Genomic DNA, 16,988 nt, shown 5'->3' on the forward strand with positions numbered 1-16,988 from the left:
ATTCCTTAAAATAGACTCTAAATCACTGAATTTATTTTAATAATTGAAAATTTCAAATAATAACCTACCATCAATTTTAAAATGCATGTTAATCAAAAGGAATTTGAAATAAATTAAACAGAAGCTTGTACACTACCTACCTCCATCACCAGAAAGACAGAGTTGGGTAATTCCTAAAAAGTAAACAAATATCATTTAGAGAAAAAAATTAAATGCAAATTTTGAAAATAATGAGAATTAATAAAAATACTATACTTAAAACCAAATTGAGTTTGGGCAACATGTATGTCATCATCAAGAAGTTCAATTCTGTCTATGGAACTAGAAGATTCACCTTTCTGTTACAATGACCTAAAACATCTGAGACAAAAACACGGTGACTGCATCACTCGTGGGAAAAGGAAAGCCTTCCCTCGTCCTCAGGAAAGCTCTTCTACTTTGAAAGGCTTATGACTTAGGGCAGCAAAATGACTAATCCTCCCAGCGTGCTAAATGCACCAATTTCCGGATCACACGACTCGAGAGATGCTCAGTATTTTTGTTTTTCTGGTTTTCACGTTTATTTATTTTGGGCAATCACTTTAACAGGCAATTGTTGCCAAAGGAAAGATGTTTCATCACATCTTGGCAACACACTGATTCTAAGGAATTGATGTGAGGAATTTTACACAGTTTCTCATGTTCATACAGCTCCAGGTCTGCTGCTTGTAAGAAACTCAAAGACTGATTTTTCGATGGCAATTTTCATAATGTTAATTACATTTTAAATCGTGCTTCCCTATGGCTTAAACTTGAGCCAGTGCTCAAACGTGAATCAAGACAGCTGTTTCCAGTAGCACCTGGCTTCAGCAAGGCCCTCAGCTCAAGGCTCAGGTGCGGTGTGAGAAGACAAAAGGGCAAAGGGCAGTATGGGGGCAGGTCAGGAGAAGGGCCACCGAGAGCCAGCACGTGCTACAGGGCCAAGTGAGGTGACCCAGAAGTTAAGAGAGGGCTGTTAAAAGCTTAGGGCAGTTTGAATTAACACGTTTGTTGAAGTAATAAAAACTTCAGACTTCTGTTTGTATGTCCTCTCTATTTCATTTTTTAACAATTTGTTTTTATTGTATTTTATAAAACTACCAGCTCACGACAGATTGGAACTAAAAACTGGTCTTCCCCAGCAGCTAGTCCAGAGCACTTCTGTGCAAAGAAGAGCAAGACCAGGGAACGCCACCAAGTTGCTTCACCACATTCATCAAGGACCGAGGCTGCCTCAATCCAAGACAGGAACGTTCAATTACTTCCTGCAAGAAGCTGAGTGATTTAGGATGACTCCACTCATTCTCAAGAAGACCAGAAATAAAAATAAAATCCTATTCTAAGAGTTAAAATCATCTCTATTATGAGCTGGATAGTTGTGAGTTTCTTGCAATTTTATTGAGATTATGTTCACACACCATACAAACCATTGGAAGTATACAATCACTGGCTCACAGTATCATCACACAGTTGTGCATACATCCCCATGGTCAATTTTAGAACATTTTCATTACTCCAGAAAAGAAATAAAAATAAAAAATAAAACCCAAATCCTCCCATACCCCTTTCTACCCTCTATTCTCCCCCCCATCATTGTCCCATAGTATTGATGGGATACACTTGCTACTGTTGATGAAAGAATATTAAAATATTACTGTTAACCCTAGTCCATAGTTTGTAATAGATACATTTCTCCCCACATGCCATTCAATTATTAATCCCTTGTAATAGTGTCATACATTTGTTCTAGTTCATGAAAGAATTTTTTTACATATTTTATATTTGTAAAGTTAATCACAGACTTGTCCACCACAAGATTCACTGTGTTATACATTCCCATGTTTTAACCTCCAGCTTTCCCTCTGGTGACAGACATGACTCTAAACTTCTCCTTTCCACCACACTCACACACCATTCAGTACTGTTAATTATTCTCACAAAAATGTGCTACCATCACCTCTATCCACTTCCAAATGTCTAAGTTCACCCTAGTTAAACACTCTGCACATACCAAACAACTCCTCCTTATTCTTTAGCCTCATTCTGTATTCTGGTAATCTATGTTCTACATTTTATGTCTATGGGTTTACATATTATAATGAATGAACTGGATGGTTTTAATCACAAAACCTGTTCAGACTGAAATATTCTCATCCCTAAAAATACTGGAAAACACTAAACATTAACAACTCCCAACAGTATTTTCTTCAAGTATAAAATACAAAAACATCAAACATCACCTCAAATCGTGTGGCTTAATCACATACTACTACTACACCCTAACTATGAAAGAGAAAAGAGAGCTAGCTAGGATTTCTTAAGGGGAAGCTAAACACCCATAAACTTCTGCTCACACTATATGAAGAGGTCAAATTCCCTTTTTAATATTCCCAATTAGGGGGTATACATAAGTAGTTTTCTCCATTCTTTCATTCACTTATTCAGTAAATAATAAGATAGAAATATTTTTGGCATCCTTGACTTCTCATGTAAAACCTTCCTTCGCCCATCTTTGAAGCAATGAAAATCTCCACACTTTCAATCAATCCTCTCTCTGAAACACCCTCCTTCTTTCAGGCCCCCTTCATCAAACAGTGCAAAATTTTTAAAATGAAGCATTAAAGTAATCTAGAGCATTAGTAATTGCAAGAACCAAGAAAGCCAACAAAAGGAGAAAGAAAAAGTGTTCATTTTCTAACATAATCAATCAAGTTACCTGCAGACAAACCAAAAATCAAATGGCACTGCAGCCCTGGGAAACAACTTGGAAAAGAGATACTCGTAGGCTCAGAAAAGCTGAAAAATAAGGCACACGAACCTGCGCACCAGTCCAAGGTTTTCCACAGCTGCACAGATGTTCTACTCTCCTTTCCCACTATCAAGAAATCCTCATCTCCTCCCCACCACTTCCATCAACAAAATTAAAGACAAAATTAAGTTATGTCAGTTGCCTACTCAAACGCCATTAACTAAAATAAAAAAACAAATTCTTAAAAAGAATTATTATAAACTGTGTGCCAAAATGTGCAAATTTAGATAAAATGGACAAATTTCTAGAAAAACACAAACTTACTAAAACTAAAATTAAATAGAAAATTTGGTAAGTTCCATATCTATTAAAGAAATTTAACTGTAATTTTAAACATTCCCCCCAAGAAATTCTCAATGTGATTCCAACCAAAATCCCAGGAGGTTTTGTGTATGCGTGGAAACTGACAAGCTGACTTTAAAATTTATGTGGAAATTCAAAAGGCTAATAACAATCAAATACAATCTAGAAGAACAAAAATAAAATTGGAGGATTTACCTAGTAGCTAACAAGACATACATAAAACTACAGCAATTAAGGAAGTGTGGTACTGGCTAGGCAACAGAGAGAGTCCAGAAATAAGCCCACACATGTGGTCACTAATTTATGGCAAAAGTGACACTACAGTGCAGAGGAAAAGGGATGTCTAGTCATTAAATGACCACACCAAGCAGAACTCAGGAGCCTAGAAGCAGAAATGGGGAATCCAGCAGTAGGAAACCAAGAAACAGAAAAGAAAAGAGCCAAAGACCATGTCCCAGGTCCAAAGACCCAGATCTTATCGTTTCTCTGCTACATTTCTTAGTTCATTCTCGATCCTTCAGGCAACTCCCGTGGGTCAGCTCACAGGAAAGCGCAAACACACACCGTTCCTGCCCTCCTCAGGCTTGTTTCCTTGGGGTTTATCCTCATCACATCCTAGGAATAAGCAGGTAGGAACTGGCCTCACTTCACTGGGGGAGAGGCTAACAAGGTCCCAAGGTCCTTTACACCTAGTTATATATGAGAACAGTCTCGGGTTTCCTTATTGCCATCCAGGGCTCTTCCTCTCAGATCATGCCCTAAAAAACAGATGCAAAGTGCAATGCATGCAAGCCAGTTCTAGCTGCCAACCAGACGCAAATCAGCACAGGCTCACGGAAAAACCTTTCCCTTAGTACGTGTCAATAATACCAACCACACCAAAAGCTGCAAGATATTCAGAATACAGAACACTGATCCCAAATAAATTTATAAATTGAAAACTGAATACCTGCCCAATCTGAGTCTGATTTGCCTGTAATTCTTCAAATTGCCTAAATCCTGTTTTTAACAGTCCTATAAAAAATGTCCTCTTCTTGTGCAGTGATCCTCAAAACTCCATCCTCCACCGCTTTGTACATTGCTGCTTCTGCTGCATCCTCACGGGCCTCCTTGCTGTTCTGAAACACCCCCTCCTCCTGCACCATTGTCCCTCTTTCCCTTTGGCCCAGGACCACCTTCATCCAGACACGCTGTGCACAGAGACATCTCCATCTCTGTATCTCTGTGGTACACACAGGCATGTCTGAGATATTCAGTCTTTACTCAAGCACCACATTCTCAACGAAGCCCTCCTTAGCCACCCCAAGTCAAACGCCCTATACCTCTTCCCTACTTTTCCCCAAAGCACTTATCACCCTCTAACATACCACATACACTTACTTATGTTGTTTGTCTTCTGACCCTTCCTCTTTAGAACATAAGACGGTAGGGCATGTTTATCTGTTCACTTTCTGCTTACTTGCTCTCATCAGTGCCTAAAATGTTGTCTTGTGTATAGCAGGTAGTTGAAAAATACTTGAATGAAGAAGAATATCTGTTACCATTAAACACACAGATGCCCTTTTACTAAGCAATGCAGAATCTCGGCAGTTACTCCACAGCTTATTATAAAAGCATGAGAATTAGGACATGGTACAGAATCATTATTTTACCATTGCTTAAAATGGGCAAAACTGGAAACGGCAATGTTCCTTCATAAAGGAACTGCTGAATAAACAGAGATACTTCCACACTATGGAAAATTACAGTTATTAGAAAGAAAGAGTTACTATATCCAGTTGATTTGAAGGGATTTCCACAGTACATTACTGAGTAAGAAAAGCAATAATATTCAGACATGTATTTATATCCCATTTTTCCAAAACAAAACATGGGTGTACTTGTGTATGTGTTTGAGTGTATGTATGTTTAATTTATAATTATGTGAGCAGGAGAAAGGAATGGAAGGATTCAAACCAGACGTAGGCACTGCCTACTTGGGAAAGGTGAAGGTAAGCAAATAAGTGGAATTGGACTACACTTTTATAAAAAGCCCATGATTAAAAAAAAAAAGGCACACTTCCTTTGTGCATGTGTGTGTTTCTAAATAGGTGCACAGAAGCATGATCATTAACATGTTAATGGAGCTTCTCTCAGACGGCAAGACTAAGGTGATTTTTGACTCTTTCAACAAGCATATATTTTTATAACAAAAAAAACAATTTTCTTCATGGGGAAACTATCCACTTTTGCTTGCTCTTTCTCTATAATCATTGGGAAATTTGTTTAAAAAACTTTTATTGTGGTAACAGATATACAACATCTCCCATTCTAACCATTTTCAAGTACAGTGCACACCATTCCATGGTGCTAACTACACTTGCAACGCTGTGCAAGCATCAGCACCATCCTTTACCAAACTTTTCCATCCTCCCAAAGGAAAACTCTGTACCCATTAAGCATCAGCTCTCCAGGCCCCAGCCCCAGCCCCAGCCCCAGCCCTGGTTCTCACTGGGCCATCTTCTGATTAATTTAGCATTCCAGGGACTTTTTCACCAGGAACAAAGTACATATATCTGAGTATCAGGCAGCCATTAGGCGAGAGAAAGGAATAATCTCCATTAGGAACTAACTGGAATGGCGATCACGGAGAAGTGCACAAGTGGACCTGGGGCAGCCACTCGGGAGGCTGCTGCATCCACTGGGTGAGAGATGATGCGGCATCAGCGGCAATGGGAGATGTGACAGACTGGCGAGATATTAGGAGACAGAATTAGCAGTGTTTGGGTACTTGGACTGTAGGAGGTGGAGACACAATGAGAGTTGACAATACTTTGTCATATGTATTGAAATACTTTTTCCAATTTGTTTATTTGGCAGGGGAAGGTTTCTTATTTTAACCTCTTTTTGTATACAGAAGTTCTTTTATAGTCAAATTTATTCATTTGTTCTTTAATGACCTTTAGAGGTTTCATATCATACAAAGATTTCTCCATCCCAATGTGCCAGTTTGGATGTATTATGTCCCCCAAAACACCATTATCTTTGATGCAATCTTGTGGAGGCAGACGTGTAAGTGTTGATTGGATTGGAATCCTTTGACTGTTTCCATGGAGATGTGACTCAATCAGCTGCGAAGGAAAGTGTGATTGGATCCTTTCCATGGAGGTGTTACCCTGTCCATTCAAGGTGGGTGTTAACTGAATCACTGGGGCAGTATAAAGGAATTCACAGACAGAGGGACCTCAGAGAAACTGAGTAACATTTTGAAAAGGAGCTGCAGCTAACAGAGCACAAAACACCCCAAGGGCAATATTCTGGGGAACGGCATTTTGAAATGCAACCTGGGAGTAAACGGACACCAGCCACCTGCCTTCCCAGCTAACAGAGGTTTTCTGGATGCCAGTGGCCTTTCTCCAGTGAAGGTACCCGACTGTTGATGCCTTACCTTGGACACATTATGGCCTTAAGACCGTAACTTTGTAACCAAATTAACCCCCTTTATAAAAGCCAATCCATTTCTGGTATTTTGCATAACGGCAGCATTAGCAAACCAGAACACCAAGGTTATAAAAATGTTCCCCCATATTTTCTTCTAGTCCTTACGGTTTCACTTTTTCACATTTATATCTTGGATCTCTGGAATTTGTTTTTGTGCAAAGGAGTAGTATAGGAACTCAACTTATTTTCTAGAAAGCCCCACACCAGTTATCCCACCTTTCACCCATTTTTGAGGATCACTGCCGAAGAAGATGACATTTTTTGTAGGATTTAGGCATTTTGAAGAATTGTAGGCAAATCAGGTTCAGATTAGGCAGGTACTTAAGTTTTTAATTTATAAATTTATTTGAGATCAGTGTTCTGTATTCTGAATATTTTGCAACTTTTGGTGTAGCTGGTATTATTGAGATATACTAAGGGAAGGTTATTCCATGAGTCTGAGTTGATTTGCATCCGGTCAGTAAGCCCTGAAGCTTCTCTGCCATCCTGATCGAGGCACTGGGCCTGAATTTCTCATCTTGATTTTAAATGCCTTCCTATCTCCTGGATTATGTATAGTTGTCTAAATGTTATTCTAAAATTGCTACTGTTTATTTTATATATTTAAACCTTTAACCCATTTAGAAATTATTTTAGAAAATGAGAGGCAGGGATGCAACTTTATTTTTCTCAGCTGTCTCAGTTTTGCCAGCACCATCTAGTGAATGAATCGTCTTTTTCTTGCCATACTCAACATTACCAAGAGGTGACTGTGTACCCAGACCACTGACGAACATGCTGGTAAGCTCCTCACTCAGGATGCTCATGGAGACTCATCTTTTGAAAAAGACACATCACTCTCCTCCTTTAAAAATGCTTCAATGGCTTTGCAGAGCCCCCAGAATAAAGATTTCATCTGGCCCCTGCTAACCTCTCCAGCATCTCGAGCAGTGCTCTCCCCGACTCTTGTGCTCCTGTCACACTGGCCTCGTTTCCCTTCCTTCAACTCAGCAACTGGTCTGGTCTTGGGGGCTTTACAGAAGGCTCTGTCTGCTTGGGAAGCGTCCTTGCTCTTCTCCCACCAACCCCTAGCCCAGCCTCCTCCCACTTGCCCACCAAGTCTGTTTAAACACCATTTTTTCAGAAAGCCTTCCCTAAGCCCACAAAGTGGGTTGCCCCACTCTAACCCCTGTACTGTTTCTCCCTTACAGCGCTTTGTACACCTGGAATTAGTAACTATTTGTTTCCTGTCAACTTCCCAGTAAACTGTAAGCTCCACAAGGGAAAGGACTATTTCTGTTTTGTTCACCACTACACCCCTGCAAATCTCATTAACTGGCCCAAGAAATACTAATCAAGAGAACAGTACGAAAAATGAACACAACAGAAGCATCTCAGAACAGCAAGAGGAGAGTCACAGCAGAATCACCAAAAGGCAAATAGAACATGAAGATGATCAATGCACTAATGATTTAAGAAATTACAAACAAAACTTAAGATATTTTCCTTCTATGAGATTGTTAAAAAAAAAAAAAAAAAAAGGACAGGTCACTGTTGTCCAAAATACACTGGTGTCATTAGTTGGGAGACAACCTGGTAATATCTTTGACCTAGCAATCCCACTTCCAGGAATCTATTCTGCAGCAATACTCACACAAATATGCAAAGATATATGTACACAGCTTTCTCTGCAGAAACAGAGGTAAAAATAAGAGACAACCCAAATGGCCTACTATGGGTTTTAAGTAACTAAATAATCATTTAGTCCTACAATTTAATACTAATATGAAAAAGTATCCAAGATACATTAAATTATAATAAAACAAACTGCATTTCTGTAAAAATTCTAATAAATGTCTCATAATGAAAAGCTTAAAAAACTAAGCACATGTGACTACAGATTAATATGTGTGTGTGTGTGTGTGTGTGTGTGTGTGTGTTTTCAGAAAACTCTAACAGAAATATACCAAACTGTGGTTACCTCTGGGAGTTGTCATTTCCTTTCTAATTTATTCATTTTTGATGACAATGTTTGATGATTTTAACCATGAGCATATATCACTTTTGTAATTAGAGTGGAAAATGTGGCTTTTTAAAGTGTCATCTAAATGAAAACATGATTGTAACAAACAGAAATATGTACACGCATTTTAGAGTATCTCCAAAACCAATGGCCAATGCAAATTATGCTCAAGTTGACAAAACTGCTGCACTGGCATCCGAGGAACTATGCCTCCTGAGGAACAATTAGTATCCAGGAAGCAAATCCAAACTATGAGATCGACACTGCTTACCCGATAGCCAAATGCTCAAGGCTACGTTCATTTGACTGGTATTTCCCGAGCCTAGTTTTATGTTAGCTCCAGTAGCACACAATGCACAAATAAACTACGCTGGCTCCCTGAATTCCTGGTAGGTTTGACAGTTCAGGTTCTGGAGGACATGTTCTCACTAATGACATCTCGTTCTATAACCAAAGCTGGTCCTGAAAAGTACTTTTCATTCTAATGGGAAAAACATCCAGTTACAGTCTCCACCCTGAAAGTAAGACTGCTCCACAACTGGCAGGGTTTTCTGTACCTCTCCAAGAACGGGAACTTTAGAGTTAATGCTCCTGAATGATTTATGTATTAGGCACTGACTTGTACCACTTGGTGTCCTCTAGTCACACAGACTAAGACAAACTACACAAGCAGCACAGGGGAGAATGGACATTTCAACCAAGGCTTGTGAGATGAGTTTAGTTTTGACTTTCAAGTTTTTTCGCTCTTTCTACATTGCTTTGAATTTCTCCAGTGTAGGAATGAGTTACATTTATTTAAACAGATAAATAAAATAAACCACACAGCACTCACACATTCTATGCATGGGAGGTTAAACTGCAGTTTTTCTGGAGAGCAACCATAGTCTACAATCAAATGCTTTAAAACTCTGTGTACTCTTTGACCAAATAATTCTAATTCTAGAAAGTGAACTTAAAGAAATAACCAAAGATATGATCAGAAGGTATGCATTTCTTGACAGCATTTTTCTGTAATGGAAAAAACCTAAACATGTTAAAATATAGATTTATTAGTTAAATACTTTTGGGGTATAATGTAGTCTTTCAAATGACTACATGAAAAAAAAAACTATATATAAAATTCTTCATTTGTCTCACTCCACTACAACTAAACACACCGAGAGCAAGGATTTCACTTGTATTCACTGCTTTATTCTTAGCACTTACAACAAGGCCTGCCACATAGAAGCCACTCAAAAACTCACAAAATGAAGGAATTCGAATAATGAAGTTTATACAGAAAATGTTTCAGCTAGAAATATGTAAACAGAATCACATAACATGTCTGTTTACATTGCTGGAATTCAACTGTCCACTGAGCAAAACTAAAGAAGGAAAGAAAGCATGACAACAATGTGCAGAGCTCGGCCCTGGAGGGAGCACTGAGAGCACCCGGCTCTGCTGCTCCCCGAGGTCCTGGGCCCCACAGCACCTCACAGGGCCAGCACTGCACCCGCCAACCGTGCACCCCAAACCAAAAGGAGGATCTTTACAGAAACAGAACTGCCCCTACGGATAAGCCAACTACTTCATCTGGTGCTCAGCCCCACCCTAACCATTCCACGCAGGGGATATTTTTCCAAGGGTACTTCTGACAGTAAGAAATTCTGCCCTAAAAGATGACCTGAGAACCCAGCCTCCCTACCCCTAAATAAAATTCAATATTCATATATATCTGGGGGATGAATCCGCATGGTTTGTTACAGATTATCTGGTGGTGTCGATACTCCTGTAACTGATCTAGAATACAATAAATACCCCATCAGCATATTATCAATTGTTAATAATTTTACTCATTCAGCACATTACTTATTTTAGCCTATTGCACTACGCTATTTTAGACTCCTCTTTGATTAATAAACATATACTCACGCTACATATCTTTTCAATGAGAATTAAGGCCATTTGCTATCTCCATTAAGATTCACTTAAAATTGTATGAAAAACAGAAACTTACTTTAAGTTATTTATTATCAGACATACAAACTTTTAAAGAAGTCCAAAATAAGGTACCTGAACATCATAGAGTGCTACAATATTTTCATGCTGAAGTTCCTGTAAAGGAAATTTGGAATTTAAAATATTTTCATTTATTCTAATAATTTTAATATATGTAACATGCAAGTAAAACTGATTCACATATACAGACACAAACACACACATACATATACTATTTCTAGTATGTTACATACTTCTATTGCTAGACAAGAACAATTCAATCTATTAAAGAACAAGAAATGTGCTTGATCAAAACTCAGTGGGGGCCTAAAAGCTTCTTGTACCACCATCATTTTTTGACTCCCAAGAAGCTGAGTATTTTCATTTACTAAATAAATGCTATCGTTATTATGGCCCCAGATTTTCTGCTAAGTCTTCTAAATTTAAAATACAATTTCTAACAGCAAGAGGCACAAAATTCCAAAGTGCTTTTACAAAGTGCACTATCTGCCTGGAAAAAAAAAAAAAAGTATAATTCTTTGCTCAAGAACAATGTTTACCAAAGAGAATATTAATTTACCACAGAATATTGGTTTTGAAGAAAGCTGGTAAGTATTAGATAAAGGTTACGTATTTACAGTAATTTGGGAAACACTGGGTTCAGCATACTCAAACTGGTTTCTTTATTTTCATTCTCTTGAATGAGCCAAGTGCTTTGTGACTCCCCAAGAAAGTATTCAGTAAACAGGATTTTCCAAACTTATCTGACCAGGAAAGCCTTTTTTTCTCAAAGCATCTCTACTTGATAACACTGATCAGGAATGAACTAGAAAAGTCACCTCCAAGGAAAATAACTTTCTTCAATTTACAAGGAAGACCCCAACCTCTTCTCCCCCCCCAACCCCCACCTCCCCCCCAAAAATTAATGATAATATGAAAAGGGTCAAAAGAAGATGTAAACAATGAGTCAGAGGGACTGCCTGGCCTCAAACTGTAACAATAACTAGGAAAAAAGAAGGAAAGAAATCACGAAAAGCTGAAGTTAATTTTCATAGAATCCCTCCAAACTTTGGCTAAGAGCCATAAACATCTATTCTTAAAAATAGTTTGAGACCCCTCAGTGTTTCAAAAAAAACTGAGCATGCAAAAAATGAGAGCAACAGCTGAAAATTCTCAAACTTGGTCCAACCACCAAAATGGCAAAGAATGTCATCACGCATTCACTTAATTCAAAAGAAATTTTAACTTAGTATGAAACACCACATACCTTTAAGATTTTAATTTCCTTCCCAAGCAGTATTTGTGATTTTGACAAATTCTTTTTATTAATACTTTTAATAGCTACCTCCCAATCAGTTTTCTGAAAAGGAAAAACAGTGTTACTTCTCTGGAAGTTATTTCACAGAAAAATCTGTAAGCACAAAGATGTTTTTAGCAACTTAATGTACAAACACTGAGAAAAGTGGAAAGAACCTGAATCTCCAACAGCAGGAAAATTATTTCATAAATTATGGTGACACAAGCCAATTAATGTCCTACAACGCTGCCACTAAAAATAACAGACAGGAAGACCACGAAGTGTTCTAGAAAACAGTTTACAAACACTTAAGTTATGGGGAAATGTGGAAAATTAACCCAAAAGGTGGTATGGCTAATTGAAAACCGTATTTGTTATCATCCTGCCAAGGACCATCACGTGGTTTAATTTTTTTTCCTCGAGCTTTAAGTTATTTTCATAACAAATGACAAGTAAATAGCATTGATTTTATCTGATAAGCACCAAAACCAGCCCACTTTTAACATGCTCCTTGGCAACAGACGAACAGCCAAACCCTTTATGACTATCTCCAGTCCCGATATGCCCTTTCCAAAATCCTTTAATTTCTAAAACCTCCTGTGATCCTGTCTGCGAGACGCACACTCACCCAAGAGGCTTAACACGCTTTCGTGCTTATTTGGCTTGGAAGTGAAGCGGCCACTCCTTTTGTCCCCCGGGGGCCCGGGGACCGCACCCCGGGAGGGGAAGGGGCGTAGGGTGCGGGGGAGCCGGCGGAGGCCCCGGACAGCGGGAAACCCGCCCGCTCTCCGCCGGGTCGGCGACCACCACCCACGGGCGTAGACCCGGGAGCCGCGCGCGGGGGCAGGGAACCCACGGTGCGCGCTGCGCCCGGAGAGGGGCTCGGGGCCGCGCGGGGATTCGGGGCTCGGGGTGACTCCGAGGGAGGGGGCTTTTCTGGACGGCCCTGGGGGCGGCTCTCCCCGCGGGGAGGACACCCGCGGCGGACGGGCGGCTCCGGCCTCCGAACCCTCCTCCCGCGACCCAAACCAGCCCCGCGACCCCGACAGCGCGCACAATGGAGGCCGCGGGCGGCGCGCGGGGGCAGGGGCCTCGAGCCGGCGGCTCCGCAAAGTTTGGGGACACCCCCCCCCCCACCTCGGGGGTCCGGCCGGGCCGCGCGAGGCGCTCACCTGGCGGTGCCGCCCCCGGAAGACCACGGCGAAGGCCCCGTGCCCCACGAGGTCCCTCTTGCTGTACTCGAAGTCGCCCACCACCTCCATGGCGCGGCCCCGGGCGGGCGGCCGGCGGGCTGCGGGCCGGGATCAGCGCCGCGGGCCCGCGGACCCCGAGCGCGCCCACGGGCGGCCGGCCTGGGGCAGCCGCGGCCCCGGGCCCGGGCGCACGCTCATGCCGAGAGGCCGGGGCGGAAACGGGGGAGGCCGCCGCCGCGCGGGGCCGGGGTCAGCGAGGCCCGGCCCGGCCCCGGCCGCTCTTCATGGCCCGGCCCGCCGCCGGCCGCGGGCTCCCTGGCGAAGCGGCCTCGGCGCTGCCGGGCCCGGGGCGCCGCCGCCGTCACTGTGCGCCCCCGGGGCCGCGCGCGCGCCCGGGCCTCCCCATGCCCGGCTCGGCGGCCCTCTCCGCCCGCGGCGCTGCTGAGGAGGCGGCCACCGCCCTCGGACCTGGCCGGCCGCGCCGCCCGCGCCCGTCTGCCTCGCGCGCCCACCGCACCGCGCGCGCCGCCCGCTCCCGCGCAACTGCCGGCCCTCCGCGCCGTCAGCGCCTCTTGTAGGCCGCAGCGCGCAGCCGCGCCCGCTCCCTCCGCCACGGAAAGGAGTGCGCGCTTTCGGGGCGCGCGGGCGGCAGCCGTCGGGCGGGCTCGCTCACCCACGCGGGCCGGGGATGCGGACGCGATTCTCGGTGGCCACGGCGGGGTTCCCTCGGCAGCCTCCGCGCTGGGCCGGGGAGCAGATCAGAGCAGGCCACGCCCCGGGCTCGAGGGTACGGCGGGCGGGCTGGAGAGCAGCTGGGCTCTAGCTCTGGCCGCGGGGGGACCGGGAGGCTGGGGGTGGCCCGTGCGCAGTGTGGGCTCCACGGACCCGGCGAGGCCACGCCAGAGGCCGTGCGGCCTGACCCCGGTCGTCTTTGGCCCTTGTGCGTTTACTCACCCAGGGTCCCTGACTCTGGTCATCTTTGGCCCTTCTGCGTTTCCTAAGCCAGGGTCCCTGAAGAGATGGTGCAAGGGATTTGATGCACCTTTGGGGGGGGGGGTCCCCTTGAGCACTCTGAGAAGCTGGTGAAAACTCGAGACCCTCTTGCCAGGAAATCCCGCAGATTCAGCATTGCATTTATTTTCCAGGGCTCCCAGGAGAACTGCTTCTCAAACTGAGGCTCTCCACCCGTCACACCAGTTTGACCTCTTGCTCACCTTGAATGGCTTCAAAGACCTTTCTTTCCTGCCTGATTATTAAAGTTGTTCAAGTGGCAAGGATCTTATTTGCGAACTTTCCTTCCAGGATGTGCCTTACTGAATCATTTTATAAACAAGGCACATGAAGACGTCATAGAAAACTCAAGCCCCAATACCACACTGCGTGTTCAGTTTTTTTTAGTGTATTTGCTGTCAGGTTGTATCTCAGCAACGCAGTCGTATTGCCCTCCCTAGACCATCCTGCAAACTGACCTCTGAAGGTGGACAGCGACCCTGAGATCCTCCAAACCTCACTTCTCTGCAAGCTCAAAAAACAAGGCCTTGGGTTTCTATTCCCGCTATACCTGTACACACCTGTGTAATTCCACCCCTACTTGAAAATGTGGCCCAACTTGAGCCTTCAAAAATTCAATCCAGGGCTAGTTAAGCAAACCCAAATACCAACATTCAGGTTTGCACATATACCCAAGAATGATTTGGGGCTGATTCCTTATCTCATTGAAAAATTCCCTATATATATTTTTAAATACTGGATATTTAAGTAGAATTGAATATGCCAATATTCAGAAGATACTGTGTATTTAATATGCCAAAATTCTGTAAATTTAATGTTAAAATTCAGTAAATAATAGCTCTTCAGGAATATATATGTATCTTACAACGGTATAGGTCCCTGAGCAACTTTCTGGTTCTCCTCTCCTGTGCCTCAGTTTCCTTGTCTATAAAATGAGTACAATAGCATCAGCTACCTCCTTGGGTTGTTAAGAAGAGTCATACTTTACTTGTATAAATCCAGTGGGATAAAGCTAGCCTTCGGCAGGGCCAGGAAGCAGGTGAGGTGTGGTAAGTTCCATCTCTACTCTTAACCCCCTGCCCCACCCCAGGCACTTCCTTCTTTCCAGCTTCTTTCCACAACCCCAGAACAGTGCCCCTTCCCTCCTACCTCGTCTTCCCAAGTGAGATCTTTCTTTTCTTTTCTTTTTTTTTTTTAATTGCTATTAGAGCAGTTGCAGGTTTACAGAAAAGAATAAGCTGCTCTAGGCATCATGTCCTGTACTCACAGGGCAGGCAGATATCCCAGGAGCACACCTTGCTTCAAAAACTCAAGTATGAGAATCCAGACACAAAAGGACAAATATTGTATGATCTGACGTATATGAAATCACTGGAATATGCAAATTCACAGAGACAGAAAGTAGATTACAGGTTCCCAGGTGCAGAGGTGGGGAATGTGGGGTAATTGATTAGTGGGTGCAGAGTTTCTGTTTGGGGTGATAGAAAAGTTTGGGGTAATGGATGGTGGTGACAGGAGCACGACATTGTGGGTGTAATTAACACCACTTAATTGTATACTTGAAAGTGGATAAAATGGTAAATGTTATATAGTATATATGTTGCTACAATAAAATTTAAAATATAAAAGTTTAAAAAAAATACTTGATGTATTTGAAAATAAAGTCATTGAAGAGCAAAACCTAAGCACTTGCACACATAAGGATTTCTGCCCTCTGAGGTTCATTATCGGAAAAAAGAGGTTGGGGAGGGAGAGGGGCTTTGCTAAAGAAATATTTAGTTAGGAGAATTTGGCAGCAAATATCAAATGCCAAATATAATAAATTAAAACAAATTTTTTTTAAGGAATGAATATAGATTCAGGTGTGCCTTCCAGAATGCCTGCTCACAGCCTCAAAAACACACTGCCAGGATCTATATTTTCTAAACAGTAGAACTCTACAGTCGGTTTGTTCAAACACCACAATTACATGGAACTTTGAATAGGAAGTGACATATGGTAGGTTAGTATAGGTTAGAGTGAAATAGTGACACATCCCAAAGTAATTTGGGCAGAGAATAAAAATATATTTACAAGGCCCCCCTGAGGATCTGGGGGAAAGTGCGGAAGTGTTGGACATCCCCACCTGGACTGATGCTGATATTGTCACAAACATTGAGGACTGGTGGTTTGATGTGCTGAGCCCTCTATCATGGGACTTGCCCTTACGAAGCTCATTACTGCAAAGGAGAGGCTAAGCTTGCATATAATTGTGCCTAAGAGTCTCCCCAAGAAACTCTTTGTTGCTCAGATGTGGCCTCTCTCTCTAGCTAAGACACCTTGGTGGGTGATCTCGCTGCTCTCCCTGCTACATGGGACCTGACTCCCAGGGGTGTAAATCTCCCTGGCAACGCAGGATATGACTCCCGGGGATGAATCTGGACCTGGCATCCTGGGATTGAGAACAGTCTCTTGACCAAAAGGGGGATGCAAGATGAAATGAAGTGAAGCTTAGGGGGCTGAGAGATTCCAAATGGAGTCGAGAGGTCACTCTGGTGGACATTCTTATGCACTGTATAGATAACACTTTTTAGGTTTTAATGTATTGGAATAGCTAGAAGTAAACACCTGAAACTACCAAACGCCAACCCAGTAGCCTTGACTCTTGAAGACGATTGTATAACAATGTAGCTTACAAGGGGTGACAGTGTGATTGTGAAAACCCTGTGGATCGCACTCCCTTTATCCAGTGTATGGATGGATGAGTACAAAAATGGGGACAAAAACTAAATGAAAAATAGGGTGGGATGAGGGGATGATTCAGGTGTTCTTTTTTACTTTTATTTTTTATTCAATTATTCTGATTCTTTCTGGTGTAAGGAAAATGTTCAAAAATAGATTGGGGTGATGAATGCAGAA

The 16,988-nt window shown here is 42.6% G+C and overlaps 1 protein-coding gene across 1 annotated transcript in view; it reads right to left on the reverse strand.

The window, feature by feature from the left end:
* The window catches only part of ULK2 (unc-51 like autophagy activating kinase 2), a 91,467-nt gene extending 77,890 nt beyond the window's left edge, over positions 1-13,577 (reverse strand). Inside the window, exons 1-4 of the mRNA XM_037808290.1 lie at positions 13,059-13,577; positions 11,857-11,949; positions 10,665-10,706; positions 141-173 (exon numbers count right to left, since the gene is read on the reverse strand). Coding sequence (XP_037664218.1) covers positions 141-173; positions 10,665-10,706; positions 11,857-11,949; positions 13,059-13,148 — 258 coding nt within the window. The 5' untranslated portion in view covers positions 13,149-13,577. The remainder of the gene's footprint in view (positions 1-140; positions 174-10,664; positions 10,707-11,856; positions 11,950-13,058) is intronic.
* Between the last annotated feature and the right edge of the window lie 3,411 nt (positions 13,578-16,988).

The sequence above is a fragment of the Choloepus didactylus genome, chromosome 18, assembly GCF_015220235.1.
Source record: "Choloepus didactylus isolate mChoDid1 chromosome 18, mChoDid1.pri, whole genome shotgun sequence".
NCBI lineage: Eukaryota > Metazoa > Chordata > Mammalia > Pilosa > Megalonychidae > Choloepus > Choloepus didactylus.